Source organism: Rhinoderma darwinii, chromosome 8 (genome assembly GCF_050947455.1).
Source record: "Rhinoderma darwinii isolate aRhiDar2 chromosome 8, aRhiDar2.hap1, whole genome shotgun sequence".
NCBI classification, from domain to species: domain Eukaryota; kingdom Metazoa; phylum Chordata; class Amphibia; order Anura; family Rhinodermatidae; genus Rhinoderma; species Rhinoderma darwinii.
Window position 1 is genome coordinate 17,058,997 of NC_134694.1, and position 27,959 is coordinate 17,086,955.

At 43.7% G+C, this 27,959-nt stretch overlaps 1 protein-coding gene across 4 annotated transcripts; it reads left to right on the forward strand.

The window, feature by feature from the left end:
• The first annotated feature begins 8 nt into the window (after nucleotides 1–8).
• Nucleotides 9–27,124, forward strand: LOC142658610 (deoxyribonuclease-1-like). Of its 4 annotated transcripts, none has more exons than XM_075834189.1 (11): nucleotides 9–78; nucleotides 2,677–2,826; nucleotides 4,834–4,976; nucleotides 6,938–7,026; nucleotides 7,976–8,059; nucleotides 8,488–8,603; nucleotides 14,232–14,344; nucleotides 17,202–17,359; nucleotides 19,291–19,387; nucleotides 19,701–19,752; nucleotides 22,076–22,340. In XM_075834189.1, the coding sequence occupies exons 3-11, from the start codon at nucleotides 4,839–4,841 to the stop codon at nucleotides 22,288–22,290; spliced, it is 1,062 nt and encodes a 353-aa protein (XP_075690304.1). In that variant the 5' UTR covers nucleotides 9–78; nucleotides 2,677–2,826; nucleotides 4,834–4,838; the 3' UTR covers nucleotides 22,291–22,340. The 4 variants fall into 4 exon arrangements, with proteins under 4 accessions (XP_075690304.1, XP_075690306.1, XP_075690307.1 ...); XM_075834191.1 differs by having other exon boundaries at nucleotides 14–78; nucleotides 2,677–2,706; XM_075834192.1 differs by lacking the exons at nucleotides 9–78; nucleotides 22,076–22,340 and adding an exon at nucleotides 26,875–27,124 and having other exon boundaries at nucleotides 2,103–2,826.
• Nucleotides 27,125–27,959: the final 835 nt, after the last annotated feature.

Sequence of the window (27,959 nt, forward strand, 5' to 3'; positions counted from 1 at the left end):
ACTTCTTGCGTGCTGTCTGTTTTCAGGCAGTCACGGTGGTCTGATATGTGGAGCAGATTACAGTATCAAAGGATTCATGTGATTTTAACACATTTTTACATAGGTTTAAAGCAAAGTTCAAACTTTCAAGAATAAGTGTCAGGGAGCACATAAAGTTTCCCCCTCTAAATCTGGCTACTCCTCGATATGAGGGTCAGAGTACCCCATAAACATTGTCAGAGTGCCCCCCATAAACAGCGCCATCCAATGTGAAAAATAAACAAAAAATAATAATACGTCCTCCTTACTAATCAGTTCCAGGGTAGTGTCCTGGGATATCTCCCCTTTCTTCAGGGGTCTCCTGGGTAATCCGGTATAACCAGTGTAAAATGTGGTTCACAAATGGTGTCCAGTCGCTGTAGGCCGCGGCAGTGACCAGGCAATATGGCCATGTGAATATACATCTTAACGGATATATATATTAGAATATTTTGTAATTTTCTTTTTTAAGCTTAAAATGTAGCTAAACGTTTGACAAACTTCTGCTGTGTCGTAGTGACATGTCAGAAGTTTGGATTGGTGGGGGTCCGAGCACTGAGACCCCCACCAATCGCTAGAACGAAGCATCTGATGCGCTCGCGTGAGCGCTCAGCCGCTTCATGTCTGTTCATCTTTTTCCGGAAATACATGTATTGGTGTACGAACTCAATAGAAAGTCTATGAGCCCGTACTCCGATACATTGGATTTACGGAAAAAGCCGAACAGACACAAAGCGGCTGAGCGCTCACGCGAGCGCATCAGATGCTTCGTTCTAGCTATTGGTGGGGGTCTCAGTGCTCGGACCCCCACCAATATAAACTTCTGACATGTCACTATAAGGCTCACAGAGTTTTTTGCAGGCGGAATTTCTGCCTCAAAGTTCCGTTTGGAAGTTTGAGGCAGATTTTCCTCTCCCTGCACGCCGATTTTCGCTGCGTTTTTCGTCCACGGCCATTGAGCACCGCAGGCATAAAACGCAGCGAAATATGCTTTCTCTGCCTCCCATTGAAGTCAATGGGAGGTCAGAGGTGTAAACGTCCGAAGATAGGGCATGTCGCTTCTTTCTCCCGCAAGACGGTTTTACCGCTCGTGGGAAAAAGACGCCTCCGCCTCCCATTGAAATGGGAGGCATTTTCGGGCCGTTTTTGACGAGTTTTGCGGCGCGGTTTCTGCGTCAAAAAACTCAGTGTGAACATAGCCTTACATGTCAGAAGTTTGTCAAACGTTTAGCTACACTTTAAATAAATTAAAACTTTACCATACAGTACCGGGGCACAGGTGCTGGTGGGGTATATGTATACGCAATACCAGTACTTCTCTATACTGAGTGACACCACTGGAACTCCCGACTCCTGAGTATCACTAGTGGACGCTGTTGCTAGGCAACCATCTGAACATTTTTAGGCCTTTCATTATGGGGGCTCCAGATATACAATTCCTTACATCCACCCGGCACAGTGTCAGTCCATGGCTCCACTGCTCAGTTAGGGTATGTTCACACGCTTAACAAAAAAAATTCTGAAAATACAGCTCCTGATTTTCAGACGTTTTTTGAGCAACTCGCGTTTCTCCAAAAACGTCCCACGCTTCTTTTGACGAGCCGTCATTTTTTACGCGCCGTATATTAACAGCGACGCGTAAAATGACAGCTCGTCTGCACAGAACATCGTAAGACCCATTGCAAGCAATGGGCAGATTTTTGCCGACGTATTGGGGCCGTCTTTTCAGGCGTAATTCGAGGCGTAAAACGCCTCCATTACATCTGAAAAGAGGTCGTGTGAACATAGCCTTAAATGACCAAAACCATGAAGGTCTGACTTAAGAAGTCAATTTTTGTACGCCCGACGCCCAAAAGTTTCCGGCTGATATGGGAATATAAATTTCCTGGATAATGTACTTCATTATTACATAGGGTTAAACATTTAAAGGGGTTGTCTATTTTAGCTAATGGGCATTTTAAGGGTAATAGAGTGGTGGGGTTCTCAGATTGGTATCAACCTTTATTGGCCCCAATACTTAGCCAGAACAAGAGCGATGCAGAATTGCCACTGTCCAATGAAAGGTCTGTAAAGGGGTTTTCCTGTTCTAAGATATTACCATCAATATCTCATTGATTGGGGTAAGACTCCCAAAAACCCCCGCCGATCAGCTGTTTTAAAGGGGCCGCAGCGCTCGTGAGTGATCTGGTTCCCCAGGCATTAAAGATCTTACCAACTACTATAGCCAAGACAAACTTTATATGGATTAATAAAATGCCCTATAGTAAAATTTTAGAGAATACTCCAAATGACCAAGTGACTTTAGGCCCTCTTTGGCCATGTGCTTTCAGGCACTGCCCTTATGCCCAAATGGTCTGTTTGCCCCTTCATTCACAGCGAACATTTACTGATGGGAACCCCCGTGATCAACCTGGGTGCTGCAATAAGGACAACCCGAAATTAGAGGAAATTTGGATTGCGGATGTTTTTGTTCTAGAAGATGAATCACCATATATATCGCGAGATATCACGCAGTCACGTGACCCTAGAAATCTGCTTTCTAGTGCGGTTTCAGTTCTAACTCTGATCATTCACATCTATTTTAATTATAGGTCTACAGGTTTAATGTCTAAAAACACGTATGACCTCCAACATATTGATTGATATGTTTGTTTACAGAGATCAAATAGAAGAAGGAAAGCGCGTCAGGTGGGACTCTGCCTTTTTTTTCTCACAGTCGGTATAGTATATATAAGGCACCGATAAAAATATGCAATGCGTAGTCGCTGCCATTTCTCTGGATTTCATTGTCCAGCAACACGTATCCAGGTAGGATCTCAGTGGAGCAGGTAAAGTGTTTTTCAAAGACTTTTTTACAGATCGCTCCGTCTGCCATATTGTATTCAATAAATTTGCTACACCCCATGAAAATAGGACATATAATGAGTTAATGAACCTTTATTTATTTTACACACAATATATGCTGCATACAGGGATGGATTAGGGTTTGTGGAGGTCCCTGGGCAAAAGATATAATGGTGGTCCCCATCCTACCTCTGGAACCTGGACCACCAACCCCAAAAGAATAACTTAAAATAATATTGGTGTCTTCGCATGTGGCACCAGGGCCTGGGTTCGACTGGTACCTCTGCATCCACTGTAGCTATGCCCTTGACCTAACACTTTATAGCAGTCCCATATTGGAGAGGTGGTTGCACGTGGCCCTCTCCACTGAAGTCAATGGGAGTTATGGAGCCAGTGACCCTCTTAAACACTCTCTGTAGCCACGGTGTCCAACACCCGCACACATGGACTGGATTTCAAAAAGAGTGCCACCTTTCCACCTCTTTTTAGCTGGATAAAATTGAGGAACAGCCTTCAAAGGTCCCGTTTTGGAAGAGGTGGAGGTCCCAAAGGTGTGCAGAGTATAATGAGATAGATAGGGTGATTGGTGGAGGCCCCCTAGGTCCCCAAAGTAGTGGAGGCACTGGGGCACATGCCCTTTGTGCCCTCCTTATAATCCGGCCCTTGCTGCATATACTGTACATATACCAAACCCATGTAGCATTGAGGGCAGTTATTAAAAATATCACCTCCTAAATTTCTTTTCAGGGTCTCGAATATAGGACCATGATGCTTTGCCTCAGGAACCTATTTACGAACTTCTGTATGCATGAATGGAGGTGACAACCTCTGAGTGTCACAGATTGGCGCTATGAGGAGTTTCTTAGTTGGACAGTCGCTTTATATAAAAACATATAGAAAATACTTCTACAATGTGTTACTTGTGATGTGATATGTTCAGCAGACAAAGAGTTATTTGCTATTGACAGCCCCTTGGGGTTTTCCAGTTTTGTGTAATGCTATTTCATTGAAGTTATGCAACTTTCTAATATATTTTGTACTTTAATTTCTCCCTATTTTCAATATCTCTGATTGCGGTCAGTGAATGGAAACATTCCTATTTACACCCATAATTTGAAAACCTGTCCTGATCATGTCCAAAAGGTTCACGGCTTGTTACAGAACAAACAAAGATGGATATTCATTCTCTGGATGTAAGAAAGAATGGTTCTCTTCACTGACAACAAGCTGAGAATGAAAGTTGCATTGCTTGCCATTATACAATACTTAAAGGGGTTGTCCACTTTGAACGATCGTTAGAGCTGTGCCCTGAAAATAAACTGGGTGTCTTGATGCTGTGACTTCCACTGATCATCTGGAACCTGACAGCAAGTGTTCAATTTTCCTGCAGTGCCACCACAGGAGAATTGAAGCATTACATTTGTCAATTGTAATGAATGGACTGTTCACGTAATGTTTGGAAGTCCCGGGTCCTCCAGACAGTGATGTTTTTTGTAGCTTTGTCCACTATGGTTATTTTATGGAGGTCCCGAGACTCTCCGCAGAATGCCCCAACAGAATATTTAAGCACGGACCACACAACACCTTTAAAAAAAAAACTCTTTAAGGAGGAAGTTCCGCTGATCTGATCGCCCATCTCTGAAAGACCACAGACATCCACTACAAGGATGGGTGCCCTGTAGTACTGTAATTACTGTGCCCTGCAGTGGGCATTTACATTGCAGTTCACCTGACAACAATTACAGCTGATTTCAGGGGGTCCCAGCAGTGAGACGACCATGATGCAAATTGTAGTTTCCTATTTGAGTCCGGTCCGTGTTGCTTAGCTTGTCTCTCCTGTAACCCTATATACCTGGCATCCGCCGCTGCATTCTTACACTCCGAGAACTCCTAGATAACTGGTAATACCTACACTTACATTTGACTATGGCTCATTGCATTAAAAATAAAATTTTCTTTCCTTGTACGCAGGAAAAATGAAGTCCGTGTTCCTGGTGGCGCTGGCAGCGTGCTTTCTACAGGCCAGTTTTACTCTTAAAATCGCTTCCTTTAACATCGAGAGGTTTGGAATTTCTAAGGTTGACAACCCCGTTGTGCTAAGCCGCTTGATCCAGGTAAAGATTTGTATTTTCCATCAGATATACACTTTCTATAGCTCATTTACAAAAATGTCATATCTGACAGGTCGATGGGTATTGTCACTCTTTAAGCCCCTTCCATGATCCTTGGGGTAATTCCCTACCCCGTTATTTGCTAACTGTGCGGGACCTATGGAGAGGGGAGACCTGCACACAGGTTCTTGCCATCCAAAGCATCGGGGATTAAACCAATTAGGGCTGTGTCCCCTCACTCAAAGGGCCCCAGAGCAGCCGCATGGTCTCTTTCTCTATGTTATGTACAGCACTTGAAAGAGTTAGAATTAGATTAGAAAAATAGGTCTGTTTTTTCCCCCCTAGAAACAAAAACCTTTTTATTTTTTTCTCGCATCTGGACGTAACTGTGCTTCCATTTTTGCGGTGCCTTCCCCCAAATGTGCACACAGTTACGTCTATTGGATGGCGCTGACACAGCTCCCATATACAGCAGACATCCTGTTGCAACAGCTGGGATCGGAGTTACCTCCAATCCCAGCCGTTTAACCCATTATATGGTGCGGCCAGCATGCTGACCGCGGCAATTAGGTGGTTAGACAGAAGGATGGGGGACTCCCTCTGTCACCCATTGGTGCCCTGTAAAACGAATGCGGTGCACCAATGAGTTTCCATGGTAGATCAGAGTGCCTTTGTCAAGGCCCCCAGATGCCATGGCAACTCATCAGAGCCTCACAATGAAGGCACAGCCTAATAGATTGCCTTTTAGTTACACTGGCAGGCAATAATATTTTGATATATTGAGTATACCAAAGTATTATAGAAACAATCATATGATGGCATTCGGAAGCCTCTAGAGGGACTAAAAAATAAATGAAATAAAGTTTATTAAAAAAAAAAAAAGTGTTCATAAACATAAAAAGGTGGTTTAATCTTGCAAAAGTGTGAAAAAACAAAACACATTCTGTATATGATATCGCTGTAACAACCTGTATGATAAAGTTCATGCCCCCCAAAAAATTATATTTAATCAATAAACTATATGTACCACAAAATGGTTCTATTAAAAAATACGACTTGCCCCACAAAAAAGAAACTCACATATGGCTATATTTATGGAAAAATAAAAGAGTTTTGGCTCTTGAAAGGCAGCGACGCAATTTTTTTTTAAAAAAAGCCATAAAACTGTGGTCCAGGAGGCCAAAATGGATTCAGTCCTGAAAGGGGGTTTCCAGTGTTACAAAATTGATGGCCTATCCTCGTACGAGCACTGCGGCCCCTACAAAACAGCTGATCGGCGGAGGTGCCGGAAGTCGGACCTCCACCGATCAGATATCGATGGCCTATCCTAAGGATAGGCCATACATTTCTTAGGACTTGACAACCCTGTCGTGGAAGTCAATGGCTCAAAATATATTAGAATTAAATTTAGACGAGTGTTCCAACAGACACTCACGCCAGGCACTTTATCCAGCATCTTAATCAGGCTATTTCATACCGATATATATCGAGAGAGGAGAAAAAAAAACACACAGACGCTGCTGGTATGCTCAATATACTCCTCTGGGGGTTTATTTCCAAACTCAATTACAATACTATCATTCAAAAGGGGTGTAGACTTGAGGTTAACCAATCAGAGGCAATGTGACAATAATTCTTATTCAGCCAATAGCAGACCATAAGAATATTTGAAATCCATAATTATAATTCTTCATTAAAATGCTGACATCAGGTAACACCTGGAGACTGGCATATAATGGGCAGTTGTTAGTGATTTGTTCTCATGGGGGAGAAATAGTTGCACTTTATGCCTGGGCGTTCAGCCAACGGACTATGAAGGCCACACGATGAACACATGAAGACAAGATGTTTCTTTGAATTATATAGAGGACAGTTCATTACAATGTTATGCTACAGTAGAAAACCTACCGTATTTAAACCTAATAAAAAAAAAAAGTTTTGTTTTTCTTCTCTCATTATTACAGATCCTTAGTAGATATGAACTTATCGGTGTTCAGGAGGTCATGAGTAAAGACGACACAGCTATTATAAGACTCGTCCAGGAGCTAAACGCGTGAGTAAAACTATGTGATCTATATTAGATTAGTCCTCTGCTACCATATGGATAATTATTGCACAACTACAACTCCCAGCATGTCCTACATCTGAACGCCTTTTATTTTTCGCTATCATTAGCTGTTTCAGACTGGTGAGAGACTGATTTTAATTTTCTTCAATGGGATTACTGAAAAAGTATCTGGCTATGTTATCGCTACTTTATGTCACATATCTCCAATTTTGAGAATATCCAGAGACATTCACATACGTGTAATTTCCTGTAAATGTTACATTTATAAATTGTTGACCAGCCTTGTTACTGGCGGTTACAGACCTTCTTAGGGCTTGTCCACACGTAGCGGAATTGGTGCGTATTTTCCGTCTGGAATTGCGGACAGAAAATACGCAGCAGAATACAGTAGCAGCAAAGTGGGTGAGAGTTAACAAATCTCATCCACACGCTGCATAAAAATTCTGAGCAGAATTTGACCTGCGGTACGTATTTTTCGGACCGCAGCATGTCAATTCCTGCTGCGGAAAGTGGACTGAATTGCTGCGTTTTTCAGCATTGTGAAAAACATAGCAAAATCCGCACCATTTTCTGCATTTAAAAAAACACATTAAAAAGTGTGTTTTTGCCGCAGCGGAAAGTCTGCTACTTTCAACGGAATTGCTGCAGAAGTTTTCTGTAGCAATTCCGTTACGTGTGAACAAGCCTTTACCGCGGTTTCCTGTTAGAACACAAGCTCTTTCCTCTATTGTAACACCCAGTTATTTAAAGGAACACTCCAAGCAAAGCTGATACACCGTGAAGGGGCGGTGCACGGCACAGAGATTTCAAACCCTGTGTCATGCCCCGCCTTATCATGCCCCGCCTCCTCAGGCCCTGCACTAGTCATAACACAGTGTATCAGTTTTTGCATTGAATGTACCTTAAATCACGTTCTCTATCTCTCTTATCACAGGGCCACAGGTCTAAACTACAATGTGCTGATATCTGACCACCTTGGTCGGAGCACATATCGGGAGAAATATGTATATGTATACAGGTAAGTAACTATGGATGTGGTTATATATTCATATACTTTGTCTCAGTAACTGCATTTCATCAGTTTTGCACTGTAGTTATTTAGTAGACCCCCGGTGGTGGGAGGGGGAGTTTCTCCTTGTGCACCACCTGTCTATAGACCTGAGACAGACTGCACGTAAGATGTGTAACCTAAATTAAGAAAATGAGCACCTTAATTAGTCAGCCTGGATTTTGCTGAGTGCATTTACACTTGACAGCATCAGTCAGGACCGATTTCTTCAGGGTTGGGAGATCTGAACACCTGTCTCGGCAGCGTCTCGGACCATGATAGATATGAAAAATGCCCGAAAGTGAAAAGCAGACTGCGTCAGCCCATTATAAACCACAAGCCAGATGGAGCGGGTTAATGAGCTATGGTTCACCCTTGTCTTATTTTTAACTCTACAGAGAGGACATCCTGAAGCCAACAGAGTGGTATCACTACGACGATGGCTGTGAAAACTGCGGCACGGATGTCTTCATCCGCGAACCATTTGTTGCCCGATTTTCGTCAGTAACGACAGGTATACTGTAACGGTAATGGAGAGAATACACACATCATAAATAGCTATGCATAACTGTATTATGCTATAGATTTATTGATGTCTCATTGCTCATATAGCATTACCACATTACATAGATTGTGATCAATCACATTGGTCCCTGTTCCCCATAGGATTAGAATATAATTTTCCTTTCTCCAACGTGCACACTAGGGCCAATATCATAGAAAGACAATTAAACTCAGTATGTTTTTGTAGTGTGGGAGGAAACTAGTGAACCCAGAGGAAACCCATGTAAACACAGACTGCTATGGGCCCATCTGCGTGGCATGTTTCATTGCATATGAGGTATTCTTTACTAGAAACTTTGCGTCTAGGGGAGAATACGGTACCACACGGAGGCACCATAGAGGGCCTTACAGGATGCTTACAACTACGTGATATAAAACCGTGGGACTCCTTGTGCCGCTGTACAGGTCCTGTGCCTGTATTCATTGTCTGCAATATCTTCTACTATCCTGCCCTCTTATAGATAAATAATTCATCGAGACATAGACTTATATCTAGTTCGTACCACTAGAGCCTACCAGAGCTGTACCATACATAACAATATATAGCTACACCATGAATTTAACTTTATGAGTGGGAGCAACTTGGTCAGTACTTAGGAGCAGTTGCGGGAATCACATTTCCTTTCACGCATGTTCCCAGCACTGATAACACTGCTGTAGTTAAAAGGGGCAATTCGGTCTTTACAATTTGTGTGCAGATGGTGTAACTGCAGTAAGATAAGTCACTTATGAATGTGCTGTCTGTAGCTGAAATGTCTCTGTAAGGCTGGGTTCACACAACCTATTTTCAGACGTAAACGAGGCGTATTATGCCTCGTTTTACGTCTGAAAATAGGGCTACAATACGTCGGCAAACATCTGCCCATTCATTTGAATGGGTTTGCCGACGTACTGTGCAGACAACCTGTCAGACGCGTAAAAATACAGCCTCGTCAAAAGAAGTGCAGGACACTTATATACATTATATGCAGGACACTTATATACATTATATGCAGGACACTTATATACATTATATGCAGGACACTTCTTTCAGACGTAATTTGAGCCGTTCTTCATTGAAGTCAATGAAGCACAGCTCAAAATTTACGGCTGTCAGAGAAGCCTCGCAAAATGCGAGGAGGAGGAATTACGGCTGAAACGAGGCAGCTGTTTTCTCCTGAAAACAGTCTGTCTTTTCAGACGTAAAAGCCTGCTACCGTGTGCACATAACCTAAGCCAGTTTAACATGCAGTCACATGACCATGCTCCTGGTGTTCTCCCCTCTCCACCTCCCCGTAGTATAGGACATCACACACATGCCTCTTATCTCCACAGCTCCCTGCTCTCACCCCTCCTTCCCTGTCTCTGGAGGGATCGTGTTTCACATACTGGGCAGCAGATAGTGCAGAGTAATGCAGCAGAACAGTAGAGCTGTGTCTCGATAGCACCACCATAGACAGTGAATAATTTAAGCACTACCTTACAACCTTGTAATAGAGGGACATGCGGACAGCTGTAAATAGTGGCAATGTCTGTGAAAGGGGAGAGGAATCATGGGAACTGTAGTCTTTTACAAAGAAAGCCCTGGCAGCATTAAAACAGAGGTGCCGTACAGATATAAAAATGAAAAATAACAACTTCTGAGCTATGAAGGCATCATCTAGTGACCATTCAAATATAAGTGCTTTTCTGTATTTCCTTTTATAAGCTTGGAAAACCCTTAGAAAGGGGGGTGCTGAGGTTCCAGTCTCACCTGATCCCAAAGGCGCATCTACCACTTAAGGGGGTTATTATTATTTACCACAAAAAAAAACAACAACACACTTTATATTGAAGCCGGCCTTTCGATCAGATGTTATTACCGCTGCAAGCTCAGGCTAGCCGTACACTAAATGTTTATTCAGACGAATGTATAAATAGTCTGTGTGACGACCATTTTTTTTTAACAGCCGTCACACGGACGCATGTATTTCTATAGGGCTGTTCACATGGCCGTTGTTTTAACAGATCGTGTGAAGGGCCCGCCAAAGGGACATGTCCTATTTTTGTCTGTTTTCACGGATACCTCAATAGACACTAGTATATAAGGGATTTGTGATAATGGGTTCCGCACGGGTGCGAATCCGACGAGAAAAACTGTTTTTCACGGCAATTTCACAGACATTCATCTTAATATAGCCTTACCCTGTATGGACCCTGCAGAGCAAATTTAGTATTATATGTCCACCATTCAAATGGTTATCTTTATGAGGGCCACCATTCAAGCCTCATTTACTGTACCAACCCCAAGAGAACTCCTTTAAATATTAGAGAACTATATAGACATGCAGTGAATTCATCTGACCCACATCCGTATGACTTTATGAATGCATAATACTAGTTGCTCATTCCTATTACATTACTATATACATAAATATTTGTCCTGCGCCAAGTATTTTTGTGTCATATATATATACGTCTTGTCACTGCAGCATTAGAAGTGGCCACAAGGTGGGGCTTTAATATAAGAGACGGGCCCACATCTGTATTACATTAGCCGGAATTGTACAATAGCGCTGCTTAATCACACCACATAGTGAATGCAAGATTGTGACAGCATAATGGGATTTTATGGTGATGAAGAACTATAGCAAACAAGCGCAAGGGGTGGGAAGGAAGTGGGGGCTTCACGAAATGTGACAAAGGTTAAAAGTTGAACATAATGTATGCTCATCTATTTTTATTACTTAGTTTTATTACTTTGTATCTATGAAAACCCTCACACATTGTTGCGCAGCCATCAGCAATTATTTCCTTCCTTAATAACGGTTTACATAATGAAAAGCCCAATGTAATACATCTATAAAACTATCCGACTAGATGGGACAATATGGACAAGATCTCTCCAGGCTTATAAAACGTCTTATGTAAATGTTGCTTTGTTCTTCATCAACTGCATATGACTGCTACGAAAATTGGGATTAGGACTATGGGAGCATTAATAGTTCTGCCTAAATTAGTGTTAATCTTCCACTCTCAAAAATCTGTGGTTCTTACCTGGGGCCCTTGAAGGTTCTCCTGGTCTGCTTCGTCTGGACCATAGAAACCTCATCATTTGCATAGCAGAGCCGTATGCAGCCCCCTTGCTCTCCAGGAGTTGACTTGCTGTGGGTAGGCCCTCATGTCATCCCTTACTGGTGGGCCAATTTATCTGTTTGTCCATTATTTTTGTGACTTTGTCCATGATGTCAAGTGGTTTTGATCCCAAGGCCCTGGTGTTCTAGCGCCTAATTCCTGGTGTCCAAGTGCCTAATCATTGGGGTCCTAGTGCCCAATCACTGGTGTCCTAGTGCCTAACTCCTGCTGTCCTAGTGCCTAATTCCTGATGTCCTAGTGCCTAATTCCTGATGTCCTAGTGCCTAACTCCTGGTGTCCTAGTGCATAATTCCTGGCGTCCTAGTGCATAATTCCTGGCGTCCTAGTGCCTAATTCCTTATGTCCTGGTGCCAAATCCTTGGTGTCCAAGTGCCTAATTCCTGATGTCCTAGTGCCTAATTCCTGATGTCCTAGTGCCTAATTCCTGGTGTCCTAGTGCCTAATTCCTGGTGTCCTAGTGCCTAATTCCTGGTATCTTAGTGCCTAATTCCTGGTGTCCTAGTGCCTAATTCCTGGTATCCTAGTGCCTAATTCCTGGTGTCCTAGTGCCTAATTCCTGGCATCCTAGTGCCTAATTCCTGGTATTCTAGTGCCTAATTCCTGGTGTGCTAGTGCCTAATTCCTGGTATTTTAGTGCCTAATTCCTGGTGTCCTAGTGCCTAATTCCTGGTATCCTAGTGCCTAATTCCTGGTATCCTAGTGCCTAATTCCTGGTGTCCTAGTGCCTAATTCCTGGTATTCTAGTGCCTAATTCCTGGTGTGCTAGTGCCTAATTCCTGGTATCTTAGTGCCTAATTCCTGGTGTCCTAGTGCCTAATTCCTGGTATTTTAGTGCCTAATTCCTGGTGTCCTAGTGCCTAATTCCTGGTGTCCTAGTGCCTAATTCCTGGTGTCCTAGTGCCTAATTCCTGCTGTCCTAGTGCCTAATTTCTGGTGTCCTAGTGCCTAATTCCTTGTGTCCTAGTGCCTAATTCATGGTGTCCTAGTGCCTAATTCCTGGTGTCCTAGTGCCTAATTCCTGGTGTCCTAGTGCCTATTTCCTGGTATTCTAGTGCCTAATTCCTGTTATTCTAGTGCCTAATTCCTGGTGTCCTAGTGCCTAATTCCTGGTATTCTAGTACCTAATTCCTGGTATTCTAGTGCCTAATTCCTGGTGTGCTAGTGCCTAATTCCTGGTATCTTAGTGCCTAATTCCTGGTGTCCTAGTGCCTAATTCCTGGTGTCCTAGTGCCTAATTCCTGGTATCCTAGTGCCTAATTCCTGGTGTCCTAGTGCCTAATTCCTGGTGTCCTAGTGCCTAATTCCTGGTGTCCTAGTGCCTAATTCCTTGTGTCCTAGTGCCTAATTCCTGGTGTCCTAGTGCCTAATCTATGGTGTCCTAGTGCCTAATTCCTGGCGTCCTAATGCCTAATTCCTGGCGTCCAGTATTTATTACCTCAGTCCATTCCTGGTATCACATGAACTATCTTCTTTATGATCAGAGACAGCCATGTCCTTCTTTCTCATTGGCAGCAGTGCCACCTTAACAAGGGAGGTCAGGCAGAAAACACGTTTATGCTAATGATCGTGTCAGAATGGCAGCCCATTGGAAAATCCTCCCATGGGCAAGTCCATCACCTGACCTACTTTACACATGAAGATGTTAGTAGGGCACCTTACCCTCTGGTGAACTGGTCAGCTGCACAGGCCGCAGATACAATATGTCTGCCCCTGACCTGCTGGATTCAGTAATATTTATTTATACAGAGGACAGAGTAATGGGTAATGATACCACTCCATGCACTGAGGGTATCATGATCAGGAGGAAGCAGGGCAGGAGAATCAGCAAGATCTATGCAGGACCTCAGGTAAGAATGATTTTGCGGGGGGTATGAATAGATCCTAGTTTGGTCCTCCAAACCCACACTGAAGTATGTAGGTGACTCCACAAGATCTGCTTCTGGTGTCACTCACTATTCAGCAGAAAGACTGGTCTCAAATATCAAATATTTATACCGATAGATGTTTTATTACGCCCGAGGAAGGGACTGGCATGGTCCCAAAACGCATTGATCTTTGTTATCTGCTACCAAATAAATCCAAGTCTATCTACCTTTGCTAAGGGTTTGTTATCAAGCAGCAGCGCCATCTAAAACTGGGCCTCTTATTATGGTGCTGGGTTTTGCCAGCCAGGACAGAAGGACCTGGTGTGTTCGTTACCACCTCCACCCCTTTTCCATGACCCTTCGGTCGGTTCCCCAACCCCTTGCTTGCTAACAATGCAGTTCTGGAGAGAGGAGTCCTGCACAGTTTCTTTCCACCTAATAGCAATGGGGCTGACCAGGACTGGACCCTCTCGCCAGGGGCCCCCTGCAGCCGCATGGTCTGTCTCTATGGTACTCTTCACTACAGATAAATGCTATATAGTATCTTTATGCCGTTTTTTTTTATACAAAACATTTTTTTTGTCCTGTTTCCCCCTTAGAGTTGAAGGACTTTGCCCTGGTGTCCATTCACACTAGCCCAGATTATGCAGTGCGGGAGGTGGATGGTCTCTATGACGTGTGGGAAGATGCCAAGCAACGTCTGCTTCTGGAGGTTCCTCACTTTATTATTGCCTTATCTTTTATTTATAAGGCTCCTACACTCTCGACATTATAGCAGCACGGGGGTGAATGACAGTGACAGACACGTAACATTGAACATAATAGCTCTGCAGTCAAAAACATTCAATAAACCATCTCTGCGAGGAGGAAGGGAAGATAAAAAGAAGAATATGACTTTGTTCTATTCAGGGGTGCAGGGCCACAAAGGAGCGAGCTGGGGGAGTGGGATTCTGGGTAAATCTTTCTGGAAGTTTTTGCATTTGACATGATCATTTTATTAATTTCGAGAGACTGCTCTTTATCTCTGATCCTCCAGTAAATACTATGTGTAATGTTTCTTGTATCCCCTCTAGTACTCGGGTAGGGTGACCTACTGACCTGTGCAGAGCAGCTGTGCTTTATCCCCAAATTTGGCATATAAATTGGCGTAGAAGGCTTAAAGGGCAAGGTTTAAAGTGAATGTTCACACTATGTTTTTTTTTAAATCTAAAAAGGTCCAACATTCTGTGCTGATTCATTTCTTAGTATATCTTAATAGTGGTTGGAGCTCTGTTTTTGTGATACAGAGCTCCAAATCCCAGGAATAGCTATATAGTTGAAGCCTACCTCCAGTTCTACTGAAATGATATAGAAATATGATTATAGTGTAGGAGTGGGCACAGTAATCGTTTTTCTAAATCACTTGTATTATCGTTTCTGCTTCTATCTGGAGCGTGGACTGACTATAGTCCGTGCTGCCGGTGGATCATAACTTTGCATTAGGAGGCAGAGTGTTCTGCTCATCTCCATGGCACCCGTATGCAGAACAGCCGCCAGCGCTGTAGGATTACATTACATTCTACAGCGCTGCCCCGAGGTTGCCACGTCAACCATTAGGACCATGCAATTGCGTGGTTGGGAGGCGAAGGGATGGCGGAGGGGGCTGCCCCGTATCTAACAGCTTGGATCATGATTGACCACTGCCTCTAAGTGGTTAAACAGCCAGGATCGGAGTTATCTCTGATCCTGACTATTAGGCCAAGTTCATACTGAGTTTTTTGGGCGTTTTGGAGGTTTTTTTCTGCCTTATTTTCTAGCGAGTGGAAAAAAACTTTTGCGGGTAAAAAAAGTGTCATGCCCTTCAGGCGTTTCCATCTCTGACCTCCCATTGACATGGGAGACAGAGAAAGCGGTTTTTGCTGCGTTTTTTGCCTGCAGCGCTCAATGGCCCCAGCCAAATAACGCCGCAAAAAACGCGGCAAAGGGAATGTGCCTTCAAAAACTCTGTGTGAACAAGGCCTCAGGGTATGTGCACACACAAAATCAAAAACTTCTGAAAATACGGAGCTGTTTTCAAGGGAAAACAGCTCCTGATTTTCATCTGTTTTTTTATTCAAAGTCTCGTTTTTCGCTGCGTTTCTTACGGGCGTTTTTGGAGCTGTTTTTCTATAGAGTCAATGAAAAACGGCTCCAAAAACGTCTCAAGAAGTGACATGCACTTTTTCGCGGCCGTTTTTCGAAACGGCCACGTAAAAAAACGGCCCTGTCGGAACAGAACGCCGTTTTTCCCATCAATGGGCAGATGTTTGGAGGCGTTCTGCCTCCCATTTTTTCGGCCTGAAAAACGACCAAAAATAAGCCGTGTGAACATACGTTTAGGCTGGGTTCACACGAGCATGTTCGGTCCGTAATGGACGTAACGTATTTCGGCTGCAAGTCCCAGACCGAACACACTGCAGGGAGCCGGGCTCCTAGCATCATAGTTATGTACGACACTAGGAGTCCCTGCCTCTCCGTGGAACTACTGTCCCGTACTGAAAATATGATTACAGTACGGGACAGTTGTCCTGCAGCGAAGCAGGGACTCCTAGCATCGTACATAACTATGATGTTAGGAGCCCGGCTCCCTGCACTGTGTTCGGTCCGGAACTTGCGGCCGAAATACGTTCCGTCCATTACGGACCGAACATGCTCGTGTGAACCCAGCCTTATAGTGAAGTGTTGGCTGTTATGTCATATGTCTGGGGGTTATTAATTGAACTCAATAATAAGACAGTATACAGTTAATTTCTTAGCTCCCTCTTGTGGTGGCTACAGGCAGACCGAATTGTATTATTTAAATCTCCAGTAGATTTGGAGCTCTGTATCAGAAAAACTGGGTTCCAGTTGCTGTAAAGATATATAAAGAAATCAATCGGCATAGCACGTTGGACCTGAAAACGACATGATGTTAAAAGAGAAATATATGACAGATAGTGCTTGCTGCAGTTTGAAAAAAATAAAATTAAATATAAAACACACTGTGAGAGATTTATCAAAACTGATGCAAGGAAAAACTGGGGCAGTTGCCTATAGCAGCCACTTAGGTTCCAGCCTTCATTTTCTATAGGACCTCTGAGAAACGAAAGCTGAAATCTACTTGGTTGCTATGGGCAACTGCTCCACTTTCTCTTACACTAGTTTAAAATCTCCCACACTGAGTGCATCAGGCATTAGAAGCTTACTTAGTCTTACTGGGGCCCTTGGCGCCCTTATTTTAAAACCTATACCCAGGCTTTTTTAGGTTGGTTACAAATACAGGCCTTTCTTCAGGAGTCACAGAGAAAGTAGAAGGGAGGGGAAAGGAGGGAGGGGAGAGCAGGAGCTATGAATTTTTTTAAAGCCCGGGTGACTCTGTGACAGAAGTATTGCTTCACAGCTGCTAAAAATGGCTTCTGTAGCTTAGCCTCCTCCTTCACTGAATTGTAAGAAGAAGTAAGCACGACAACTGGATGGCATAGGAAGACAACCACACAGAGATAGGACAAGAGCTAAGGAATTTTCAGCAACGATGTTCACTATGCTGAGTCTTGATTATGTTTTTCCTCCAGGACATCCTGATTTTGGGAGATTACAATGCAGGCTGTAATTATGTGAAGAGTTCCCATTGGCCGAGCATTCGACTCCGTCAGGAAGCCAGTCTCCAGTGGCTTATCGGAGATTCTGAAGACACTACAGTGAGCACCAACACTCACTGCCCATATGATAGGTGAGGGATATAAGGTTTGTCAATCAGTTGTAAAACCTTACCAGAACTTCAGGACAGGCTGACATAATGGCAGAGCCGCAGGAGGCAGGGCTTACATTTATATGACACCCACTGGGTGCACTGTAGTGGTTGTTGCCATGTCTCATCTCTCTGCCCCCATCTGACAGTCCTAGTATCTGTAGGTTAGCAAGAAGAGTAAGTAAGACAGTACCTCACACTACACAGGGGTTGCTTGTAATCTTTAACCATGGAGACACATAGGTCGGAATAGGAGCTGTATACACAAAATAGTAGGATATTTTTAATCAGGACTATTTGCAAAGAGTCTTCATTTTTTTATTTTTGTTACATTGGAGCGATAAAAATGGTTTTAAAGGGAGTCTGTCAGCTTCTTTTTTTGTAATTAAACCAATACCAGTACCAGGTAGGAGACATATGTACAAATACACCTCTAGTGCTTCTGTTAGGCTTCATGCACACGACCGTAAAAACACCCGTTATTGCGGGTCGTGATTACGACCCGCAATAACGGGCCCATAGACTTCTGTTAGCCACGGGTACCTTCCCGTTTTCTCACGGGAAGGTGCCCGTGCCGTTAAAAAAATAGAACATGTTCTATTTTTTTATTTTACGGGCCGTGCTGCTTGACTGGCCTAAGTAGAGTCATGCAATATTTTACCTAATGAACCTGTTCACCCCCTTCTCCTGCCCATCTCCCAATAACGACACGTGACAACCGAGGTTGGATATGAATTGGCCACAGCAGCCGTTTATTTATTTACATTATTTAAATGCAATTTAATCCGAAACATTCGGATAACTCCACCTCTAATTCACATGACCCAACATGGGTCAGAATCAGAATTAACCATAAACATATTTTAATACTTTAACAGAGCAGGGGAAGTCCTTGAAGCCATTTTAAAACCGGATTTCCTTTAAGTTAGCCATCTGCAAACCACCACCAACTCTTTACCTCCAGCCGTAAACCAGCTCGGAGGCACCGCTCACCTCTGCAGATGGCTCCAACCACCAGAAGACCACTTCAAAGGGATAACACCCGATGAAGTCTTCAAATGATATACCTTTTTGGGGGACGCATACCCCCGATGCGACCCCCCCACCATTTTGTACTGACCAACCTCAAGGACTCCCCCCGCCAGCTGCCATGACATCCGAACCTGCTCCAAAGAAAATGAGAAACACAAGTTATGGAATTATACATCATAAATCAAATAACAAATCATAGCCACCCCGATCCCCAAGCTAACCCCTAACTTTAGGGCGGGAGGGTGGGAGCTCAGTTTGCTACCTGTTGTTCCTCCCGCTGCTTCCGGCTCAATGCCGAAAACAGCGGGAGGAACAGACAACTCCCCCCGTCCCCTCCCCTATACGTCCCCTCCCTTTCCCCAACTACCTCTTCTCCTATTGGCTCCCTTCCCTCCTATGGCAGTCATGGAGGCTTCCCCTTAAGCCCTCCGTGCTGCCGTCCAGCCTCTTCTATACTTTATAATGGGAGCACGGCTCGCAAGAGCGGCCGGCTGCCCGTGGCCGGCCGTGCCCGGCCGTGCTCGTAATTACGAGTCGTAATTACGAGCACGGTCGTGTGCATGAGGCCTTAGACTTATCATTTCACAAAAAAGTACTTTTTTTCCCCATATGCAAATAAGGTCTTAAGTGCCCGAGGGTGATCTCAATCCCAGCTAGTTCTCGACATAAGTTTATGTCCTCTACCCGGCGCTAATATTGGTTTAATAGCAAAGAAGGAGCTGACAAAACGTTTTATAGCATCTATTTTCACATCCACAGTACGGAACCAATGATGGGAGCATTTGGGTTTCACCATAATACAATCATTATTCAAATTAATTTGAACAGATCACGTCTTGATGCCACGTTCCTTCTCCTTACAAAGAATCTTTTGTTTTCAGGTTCGTTGTTAGCGGAGTTCGTTTTCAGAATGCGGTCATTCCCGGCACCTCAAAGGCTTTCAATTACCATGTAGCATATGATCTGACATATGAAGAGGTGAGGCTTTGAATGAATGACATCAGAATTAGCTTTTTTAAGACTATGTTCACATCTGTATCAGGAGCCTCCTTCACAGATTCCGTCATATTTGACAGGAAGAATAGCGCAGCGTTATTCTTCTCATCAAAATAACAGACACCACAGTGGAACCCAACCTACCCCATTGTCAATTAGGTCCATCGAATCCAGCACTTTGCTGTGGTTTCCGTTTTTCAACAGAAACCGCGATACAGATGTGAACAGAGTCTTAGATATGTCATCTGAAATATCTACTAAATTGGTTGCACTACTTTTTATGTTTATGCTGTAGGCTAAGGCCGTCTCGGATCACTACCCTGTGGAACTGGAGTTACGTAATGATTGTGAGTAACCAATCATAAAACCTTTAGGGCTCCATTAGGAAATATATTGCAGAGGAGGTGAAGATGGCAACCAGCGTGCTACCTTTATATTCCGAACTTTATAAGAAAGATAACCATGACATTAGCTATAATATACCAACCTTCCTACATCCCCCTGCTTTGCAGCCTAGTAGATGCAAGGGGTCTATCTCTGGTTAGTCTCAGCTTATCCCAGCGGCAGTATAGATCTACACGGGCCTCCCAAGCCCCAGAGACCCCAGAAAAGAGAACGGAACAAGGCCAAAGATAGCCTTGTCCTTCACGCCCCCAATGGAAAGAAGGAAAGACAAGCACCGACTATGAATGTAGGGCGTGATTGTGTAAAAATACACCACAAGGAGGGCCCGTTTTATTATTCTGTGTACACTTTACCTATGTCCCTATCAGACTGTACACACTGTACCGGCCTCTACTGTATGTCATGTCAGACCAAGCCAATGTTTTCTGACCCTGCCTTAGTTGACCTGGAAGCATCTGCCAGTACATTGAGGTGGATCCACTGATCAGACGTTCCATGCATAGCACTACAACATGGTCCACTTCAAGTTTTAGAGCAAAACTACACGTGGAAGCCCCACAACTTGTCTTATTTACCTGGGGTCCCAAAATGTGTTGAACAAAATAAATTATCCTTTGGATTAGGACTATCTCATGGCTTGTACAGAGTGGTGTCACAATCCATATGTACTCCTTCATCTAGATCCAATAATTATTAACACATCTGTTCCTCAAACTATTCGGTATTATGTCCATTGACAACATAGGTCTTACAACATCACCTGAGCCACATATGTATCCAGCACCCTAACATCATTATAGGGTTATTGGAAGAATTAGAATGCGTTACAAGCATGATGGGACCAGGTTGTCCAGTTTAGAAAACCCATTTTCATATACACTATTAGGGAAGTCCAAGTTAATAGAGGGGGTCCCCTGTTCAGGATTCTCATCTCTTGGCCAGATTAAGAGTGGTTACAAAGAGCGTCTCTTGCTCTGGAGGACCTGTCCTGTCATGCCCTGCATTAAGGTAATCTTACAGGGCACCGATCAACGCGCTCGTTTGCTTCTTTCACAAGGAGCTAATATGGGGACGAGCAGTCGTTACTCCGATCGCTCGTCCCCATACATTATTATCATGTCGGCAGCACATCTCCCTATTTACACAAGGGGATGTGCTGCCGACAACGAGAATATTTAACTTTTTTAAAATGATACGACCAGCAGATGAACCAGCGTTTGCTCATTCATCTGCTGATCGCTGCCCTGTTTATACAAGAAAATTATCGGTGGTGAGCGTTCTATGAACGATCGTTTGCCCGATAATTGGCTCATGTAAAACACACACAACCCATATATATTAAAGGACTTTATGTAATACTTTATTTCCCCTGTGGTGGCGCTGCAGGGAAATTGAACACCTACTAACAAGTTTCCCCCTCAGATAACAACTGATCGCTGTGGGTCCCAGCAGGGGGAAACTTTGTGATCTGCTTATTGTAAAGTGACCCTTCTAACAAGTATGGATTGCATCTTTTTTGGTGCCATTTGCAGCTGGTGGTGGCTATGTAATGATGTGGTGTTTAGGTCCACCGATACCAGTTAGGGCACCCCTAAAGAGTTGATGTCCAGGTTAACAAGAGGGCCATCAAGGTTTAGTGTTGTGAACAATCTCATTAACCATTCAATCAAAAGGGCAATGTCCACCTCTGATCACCAGTACATACCATAAACAGTAACATTCCTCCAATCTGGCGTCTAATAGTCCAGAAATCCTAATAGTCCTGGTCTTGTTTCTGGTACAAAACTGCTAGATATTTAAGCTCTTTCAAGCCCAGAAGCAAAAGACTGAGCAGATATAACCAATTATGAGAGTCTTCTGATTTACAAGTCAATTTTATATAATTTTCGATGATGTCTGATAATCCGGAAAAAATGATGATAATTTGGCATTTAATCTCCCGATTGGTGGGGCCATAATTTAACCTGCACTGTATATAAAACCGCACATCCCAATTGGCTGAGAGGGATCACCTGTCTGCTCCGCAACTCATTTACAAGTAAGGTGATGTGTTACAGCGCCTTTCTGCCAATCAGAAGAATATGCTGCTATACATACAATGCGTGAAAAGTTATCACCCCTGGTCAGGGGCTATTCAGGGGGAGCTACGTTATGCACTATATTTGCGGACTGTATGTAGAAAAGGGCAGGCTGTTATTTCTAGGACAAGATCCCCACCCGCTGGCATGGGATATTACATTCTGCTTATGTTCCCTTCCTTTTCAGCTTTGTACAACGATCAGAAGTTCGGGATCAGCAGCAGTGTTGGCATAAGTGGAGGCCTGTCCCTAAATGGTGTCTGCGACTGTATAGGGGTGGATTTCACATCCTGCGTGGGGCGCTGTGGTGCCAACGCTAGTAGCTTCCCATGTAACTGTAATGCTTCATGTAGCAGCAGTAATAAGTGCTGTGCGAATTATCAGGCGTCTTGTAAAGTATAATCTTTAGCTGCCTATAGAATGGGAATTCAGAGATGATCTTGCTGCCAATAAACAATACCTGATAAGCAAATTGAAGATGTTCTTCTTTAGCCTGATGCCTCACTGTTATTTTAATATATGACATTGAATTTAGAGGGTTAAAGTGTAACTCTACCCAAAATAGATACATCATCCAAAGGATTTTGTCATGGGAGGGGGTGTTCCATGGATACGGTTATGCATATGCACCACATACACAAATGTACATGAACACCATAGTGGCCCACTTAAAAAACTGACAGTAGAGTGTGTGATATAATCTTTTGGTGGTCTACAGTAGTAAAGGGGTTAAAGGCTATATCTCTGGTGGTCTAGACCAGTGTTTCTTAGTGGTTCTAAGTCAATTACCCCCTACTCAAATTATTAAAATCAAAGTGCCCCAAAGGTTATGATCATATATTGTGCTGCACCTATTAAAATCCATGCATGAGGACAGTAGGGGTACCCCTAGGGTCTAGGGTTGTAAAATGATTAATGTTTATGGCATTTGTTATATTTATTTCAATAGATCCAAAAATCTGTGCTAAATCATTTAATAACATATAGGGGCAGATCTGGCTGTAAATCCCTTTTATTCTGGCATTAAATTATAAAAGTCTTTCTGCCTATAACCACCACTAGGGGGAGCTCACTGCATACGGATTTATAAAGCGCTTATTAAAGTCAATATAAATAAAAATGTGGACAGCTCCTCCTAGTGGCTCATTTCAGCAGAAATGCTGTAAAGGAGTCCTGCAAAGACTGAGGATCCCATAACCCATTCTTAAATACAGCCCTGCATCTATCATTCATTTTGCCTGCCAACCACTGCTGGGACCCCTCTGATCAGCTTGTTATTGGGGGATCTGCCATATTAAAAGGGCTGTCCTAACTGGAGTACCCCTTGGAAAAGCCTCAGAGTGTCGCTATGAAAAACTCTTATCCACCACTCTGCTCTATCATTGACTGTTGATAACCCTATAGTGTCTCCACTAGTTTGTACTGTCCCCGTCATAAGGATGACTGCAGTTTGATTATAATAGATCCTTTCACATGATGAAAAGTTTGGTTCTGGACTTGCTTACTTAATAAATCCTTTATAATCACGTTAAATGAATATACCATCAAATCAGCTACAGCAATCACAGAAATAAGCCGGGACCACAAAATTCTAAAATGTTACTTCGTAGAGACATGAGAAGCCAGGCAGACCCCCCTCCACATACTCTAAATGTAGCAGGAATGAGGCAGGGTTGATTTTTCCCTCTCCGATCCTTTTATTTGCCTCAGAGATAAGCGTCACCATAGGTATCTGCCAGCTGCTTATCTCCTCATGCTCTATCGAAATAACGGTCTATTTGGCCGACTCCTATCATCTCTATTCTTACATGGTACTGCAATGCTTTATTATGTAACACCACCTTAAATGCTCAATAATGGGAAAGCAGCCTATATTCTGGCACTGATAGTAGAATGCTCCTATAAATGCCAGATTATCAAATATTCTGGATTATCAGACAGTCATAGAAAAGTATAAAAAATGAACTACTGAGAGCAAAAAAACTTGAGGATGGAAGCCCAATACAAAATGTTAGCAGAAATACGGTATTCTAACTTTGTCTTTTAAAGGAGAACTGTCATAATTAGTCTTTTTTACTGCCGAAAAATGTCAAAAACGTGATACAACTGCAACATGTGAACACAGTTCTGGTCTTGTGAAATTCCACATTATCTTGTATTGCTATGAGTGCCGGATTATCAGACTTTTTGGATTATTGGATGCTGGATACATTGAATTTCACTATATTGCTGATTGCGACTTCTTCTGTAAGCCCATCACACCGCCGCAGTGTGATCGCGGGGTCCCGAGCAGTTGCCATGGCCTAAGAGTGACCCCATACCTCCCAACTGTCCCGGATTCAGCGGGACAGTCCCGGATTTAGGGCAGTGTCCCGTTGTCCCGGGCGGCCGGTGGTATGTCCCGGACTCCCGGTGTCAACTGTATCTGCGTCCACAGGACGCAGATACAGTTAAAGACAATGCTGAAGCAGGGAATCATCAGCTCCCTGCTTCAGCATTAGTACAAAGGACTCTCCGGGCACAGCGCTACTTTAAGCGCTAGGCCCGGGAAAGCTCTTGATGTCAGTGGCTCCTCCATTATACTGTATGGTGCAGATCATGGGGCATTATACTGTACGTGGGCAGGTATTGAGGCATTATACTGTATGATGGCATTATACTGTATGGGGGCAGCTATGGGGCATTATACTGTATAACAGCAGCTATGGGGACATTATGTTGTATGGGGTAGCTATGGGGCATTATACTGTATAAGAGCAGCTATTGGGGCATTATGCTGTATGGGGTAGCTATGGGGCATTATACTGTATGGGGAAGCTATGGGGCATTATACTGTATGGGGGCAGCTATGGGGCATTATACTGTATGGGGGCAGCTATGGGGCATTATACTGTATAAGAGCATCTATGGGGCATTATACTGTATGGGGAAGCTATGGGGCATTATACTGTATGGGGGCAGCTATGGGGGCATTATACTGTATGGGGAAGCTATGGGGCATTATACTGTATGGGGAAGCTATGGGGCATTATACTGTATGGGGGCAGCTATGGGGCATTATACTGTATAAGAGCAGCTATTGGGGCATTATGCTGTAACGGGTAGCTATGGGGCATTATACTGTATGGGGAAGCTATGGGGCATTATACTGTATGGGGGCAGCTATGGGGCATTATACTGTATAAGAGCATCTATGGGGCATTATACTGTATGGGGAAGCTATGGGGCATTATACTGTATAGGGGCAGCTATGGGGCATTATACTGTATAAGAGCAGCTATTGGAGCATTATGCTGTATGGGGTAGCTATGGAGCATTATACTGTATGGAAAAGCTATGGGGCATTATACTGTATGGGGGCAGCTATGGGGGCATTATACTGTATGGGGGCAGCTATGGGGGCATTATACTGTATGGGGAAGCTATGGGGCATTATACTGTATAGGGGCAGCTATGGGGCATTATACTGTATAAGAGCAGCTATTGGGGCATTATGCTGTATGGGGTAGCTACGGAGCATTATACTGTATGGAAAAGCTAAGGGGCATTATACTGTATGGAGGCAGCTATAGGGTATTATACTGTATAAGAGCAGCTATTGGGGCATTATGCTGTATGGGGTAGCTATGGGGCATTATACTGTATGGAGGCAGCTATAGGGTATTATACTGTATAAGAGCAGCTATTGGGGCATTATGCTGTATGGGGTAGCTATGGGGCATTATACTGTATAGGGGCAGCTATGGGGCATTATGCTGTATGGGGTAGCTACGGAGCATTATACTGTATGGAAAAGCTATGGGGCATTATACTGTATGGAGGCAGCTATAGGGTATTATACTGTATAAGAGCAGCTATTGGGGCATTATGCTGTATGGGGTAGCTATGGGGCATTATACTGTATGGAGGCAGCTATAGGGTATTATACTGTATAAGAGCAGCTATTGGGGCATTATGCTGTATGGGGTAGCTATGGGGCATTATACTGTATGGAGGCAGCTATAGGGTATTATACTGTATAAGAGCAGCTATTGGGGCATTATGCTGTATGGGGTAGCTATGGGGCATTATACTGTATGGTGCAGATTATGGGGCATTATACTGTATGGGGCAGCTATTGGGGCATTATCCTGTATGGAGGCATTATACTGTATGGGGAAGCTATGGGGCATTATACTGTATGGGGGCAGCTATGGGGGCATTATACTGTATAGGGGTAGCTATGGAGCATTATACTGTATGGGGAAGCTATGGGGCATTATACTGTATGGGGGCAGCTATGGGGGCATTATACTGTATGGGGGCAGCTATGGGGCATTATACTGTATAAGAGCAGCTATTGGGGCATTATGCTGTATGGGGTAGCTATGGAGCATTATACTGTATGGGGGCAGCTATGGGGGCATTATACTGTATGGGGGCAGCTATGGGGCATTATACTGTATAAGAGCAGCTATTGGGGCATTATGCTGTATGGGGTAGCTATGGAGCATTATACTGTATGGGGAAGCTATGGGGCATTATACTGTATGGGGGCAGCTATGGGGGCATTATACTGTATGGGGGCAGCTATGGGGCATTATACTGTATAAGAGCAGCTATTGGAGCATTTAAAGGCTTAAAAGGGAAAAAATTGCCACAGCGCGATTGTTCCTTTTTGCGATACTTGAAAGTTGGGAGGTATGGTGACCCCCAGGTCTGCCATGTATTAGGGCCTATTACGCCTTGCCTACAGCACTGTACCTAGGTATACAATAAAGAGGACTGTGGCGCCACGTCCCCTTCATTCAGCTGATCTGCAGAAATGTCGGACTACCACCAATCAAATATTAATGGCCTATCCTGAGTCGTGGAAAACACCTTTAGTATTGAGATCATATTTTTCAATAAGGCTTTCCATGGATAATCTATTATAATAGTTTTGTGGATTATTTATAGATAAATGATGTTTTAAGCTTTTATTGCTTCTTTCCTATTCCATTGCAGCATCATTCAGTGGCCAGCGTTTTGCCATCAGCTCTAATACTGGAATAAACGGAGGCCTCTCTCTTAATGGAGTATGTGACTGCGCAGAGTTCGATTTATCCTCCTGTGTGGGGCGCTGTGGAGCAAGTGGGAAGAGTTTCCCTTGTAACTGTAACGCTTCATGCAGCAGCTACAATGACTGCTGCGCCGACTACCGGGCTGCCTGCATTGTGTAACGTCATATATATTCATAAGATGAAAACCTGCAAATTCACATACAATAAATGATAATATTGCAATGTAAAGGTATTTTTTTTAGCAGATTCCTTGTGGCCACAGGTGCACCTTGAAGGAAAGGTTACTGGCAGAAAAAATGCTGCGTCGTGACTGTATGAGTGCCTTTGTGCTGCCTGTCAGGGTATGCCCACACAGGGCGGATACGCTGCGTAAAAGTACACAGTGCATCCGCCCTGTCAGCTGCACGGGATTCAGGTGGAAAAACTGCACCCAATTGTGGTGCCAGAAAAAAGTTTCATACTTACCCGCAAGGACATGGCGACACGTCCCTCTGCGGTACTTCAGCCCAGCCTCCTGGGATCACGTTTCATCCCATGTGACCGCTGCAGCTTATGATCAGATGAAATATCATCCCTGGAGTCTGGGCTGGACGCAGAAGCAGAGAATTCTGGGTAAGTATAATTTTTATTTTTTTTCTGAGTTGCGAGTTTTGCGGCGGAATCGCAGCTTTTCCGCTGCAAAAATTGCTATCTGTTGAGTGTTTTACCTTCCCATTGAATTCAATAGGGAAAACCCGCAAAAAAAAAGTAGCGATTACCCAAATACAATGTGAATTAAAAAACAGCACCGCAGGTCAAGTTTAGAGCAGATTCCCAGCTTATCATTTACGCAGCGTGTGGATGACATTTGTTCATATCTGATCCACTCTGCTGCCACCGTATTATGCTGCGGATGTTCCGCAACGAAATCCGTTGCAGAGAATCCACAGTATTTACGCTACGAGTGATCCTGGCCTTACAGTATGGTTTAATGCATACACATACAGGGATATATATTCCCCTACCACATGCTAAAGACAAGTGACAGAA

Excerpts from the sequence above, each read along its gene's own strand:
- LOC142658610 (XM_075834189.1), top strand. The coding sequence starts at position 4,839 with ATGAAGTCCGTGTTCCTGGTGGCGCTGGCAGCGTGCTTTCTACAGGCC. Across the intron at positions 8,060-8,487 it reads AAATATGTATATGTATACAG|AGAGGACATCCTGAAGCCAA; the intron begins GTAAGTAACTAT and ends TTAACTCTACAG. Across the intron at positions 8,604-14,231 it reads ATTTTCGTCAGTAACGACAG|AGTTGAAGGACTTTGCCCTG; the intron begins GTATACTGTAAC and ends TTTCCCCCTTAG.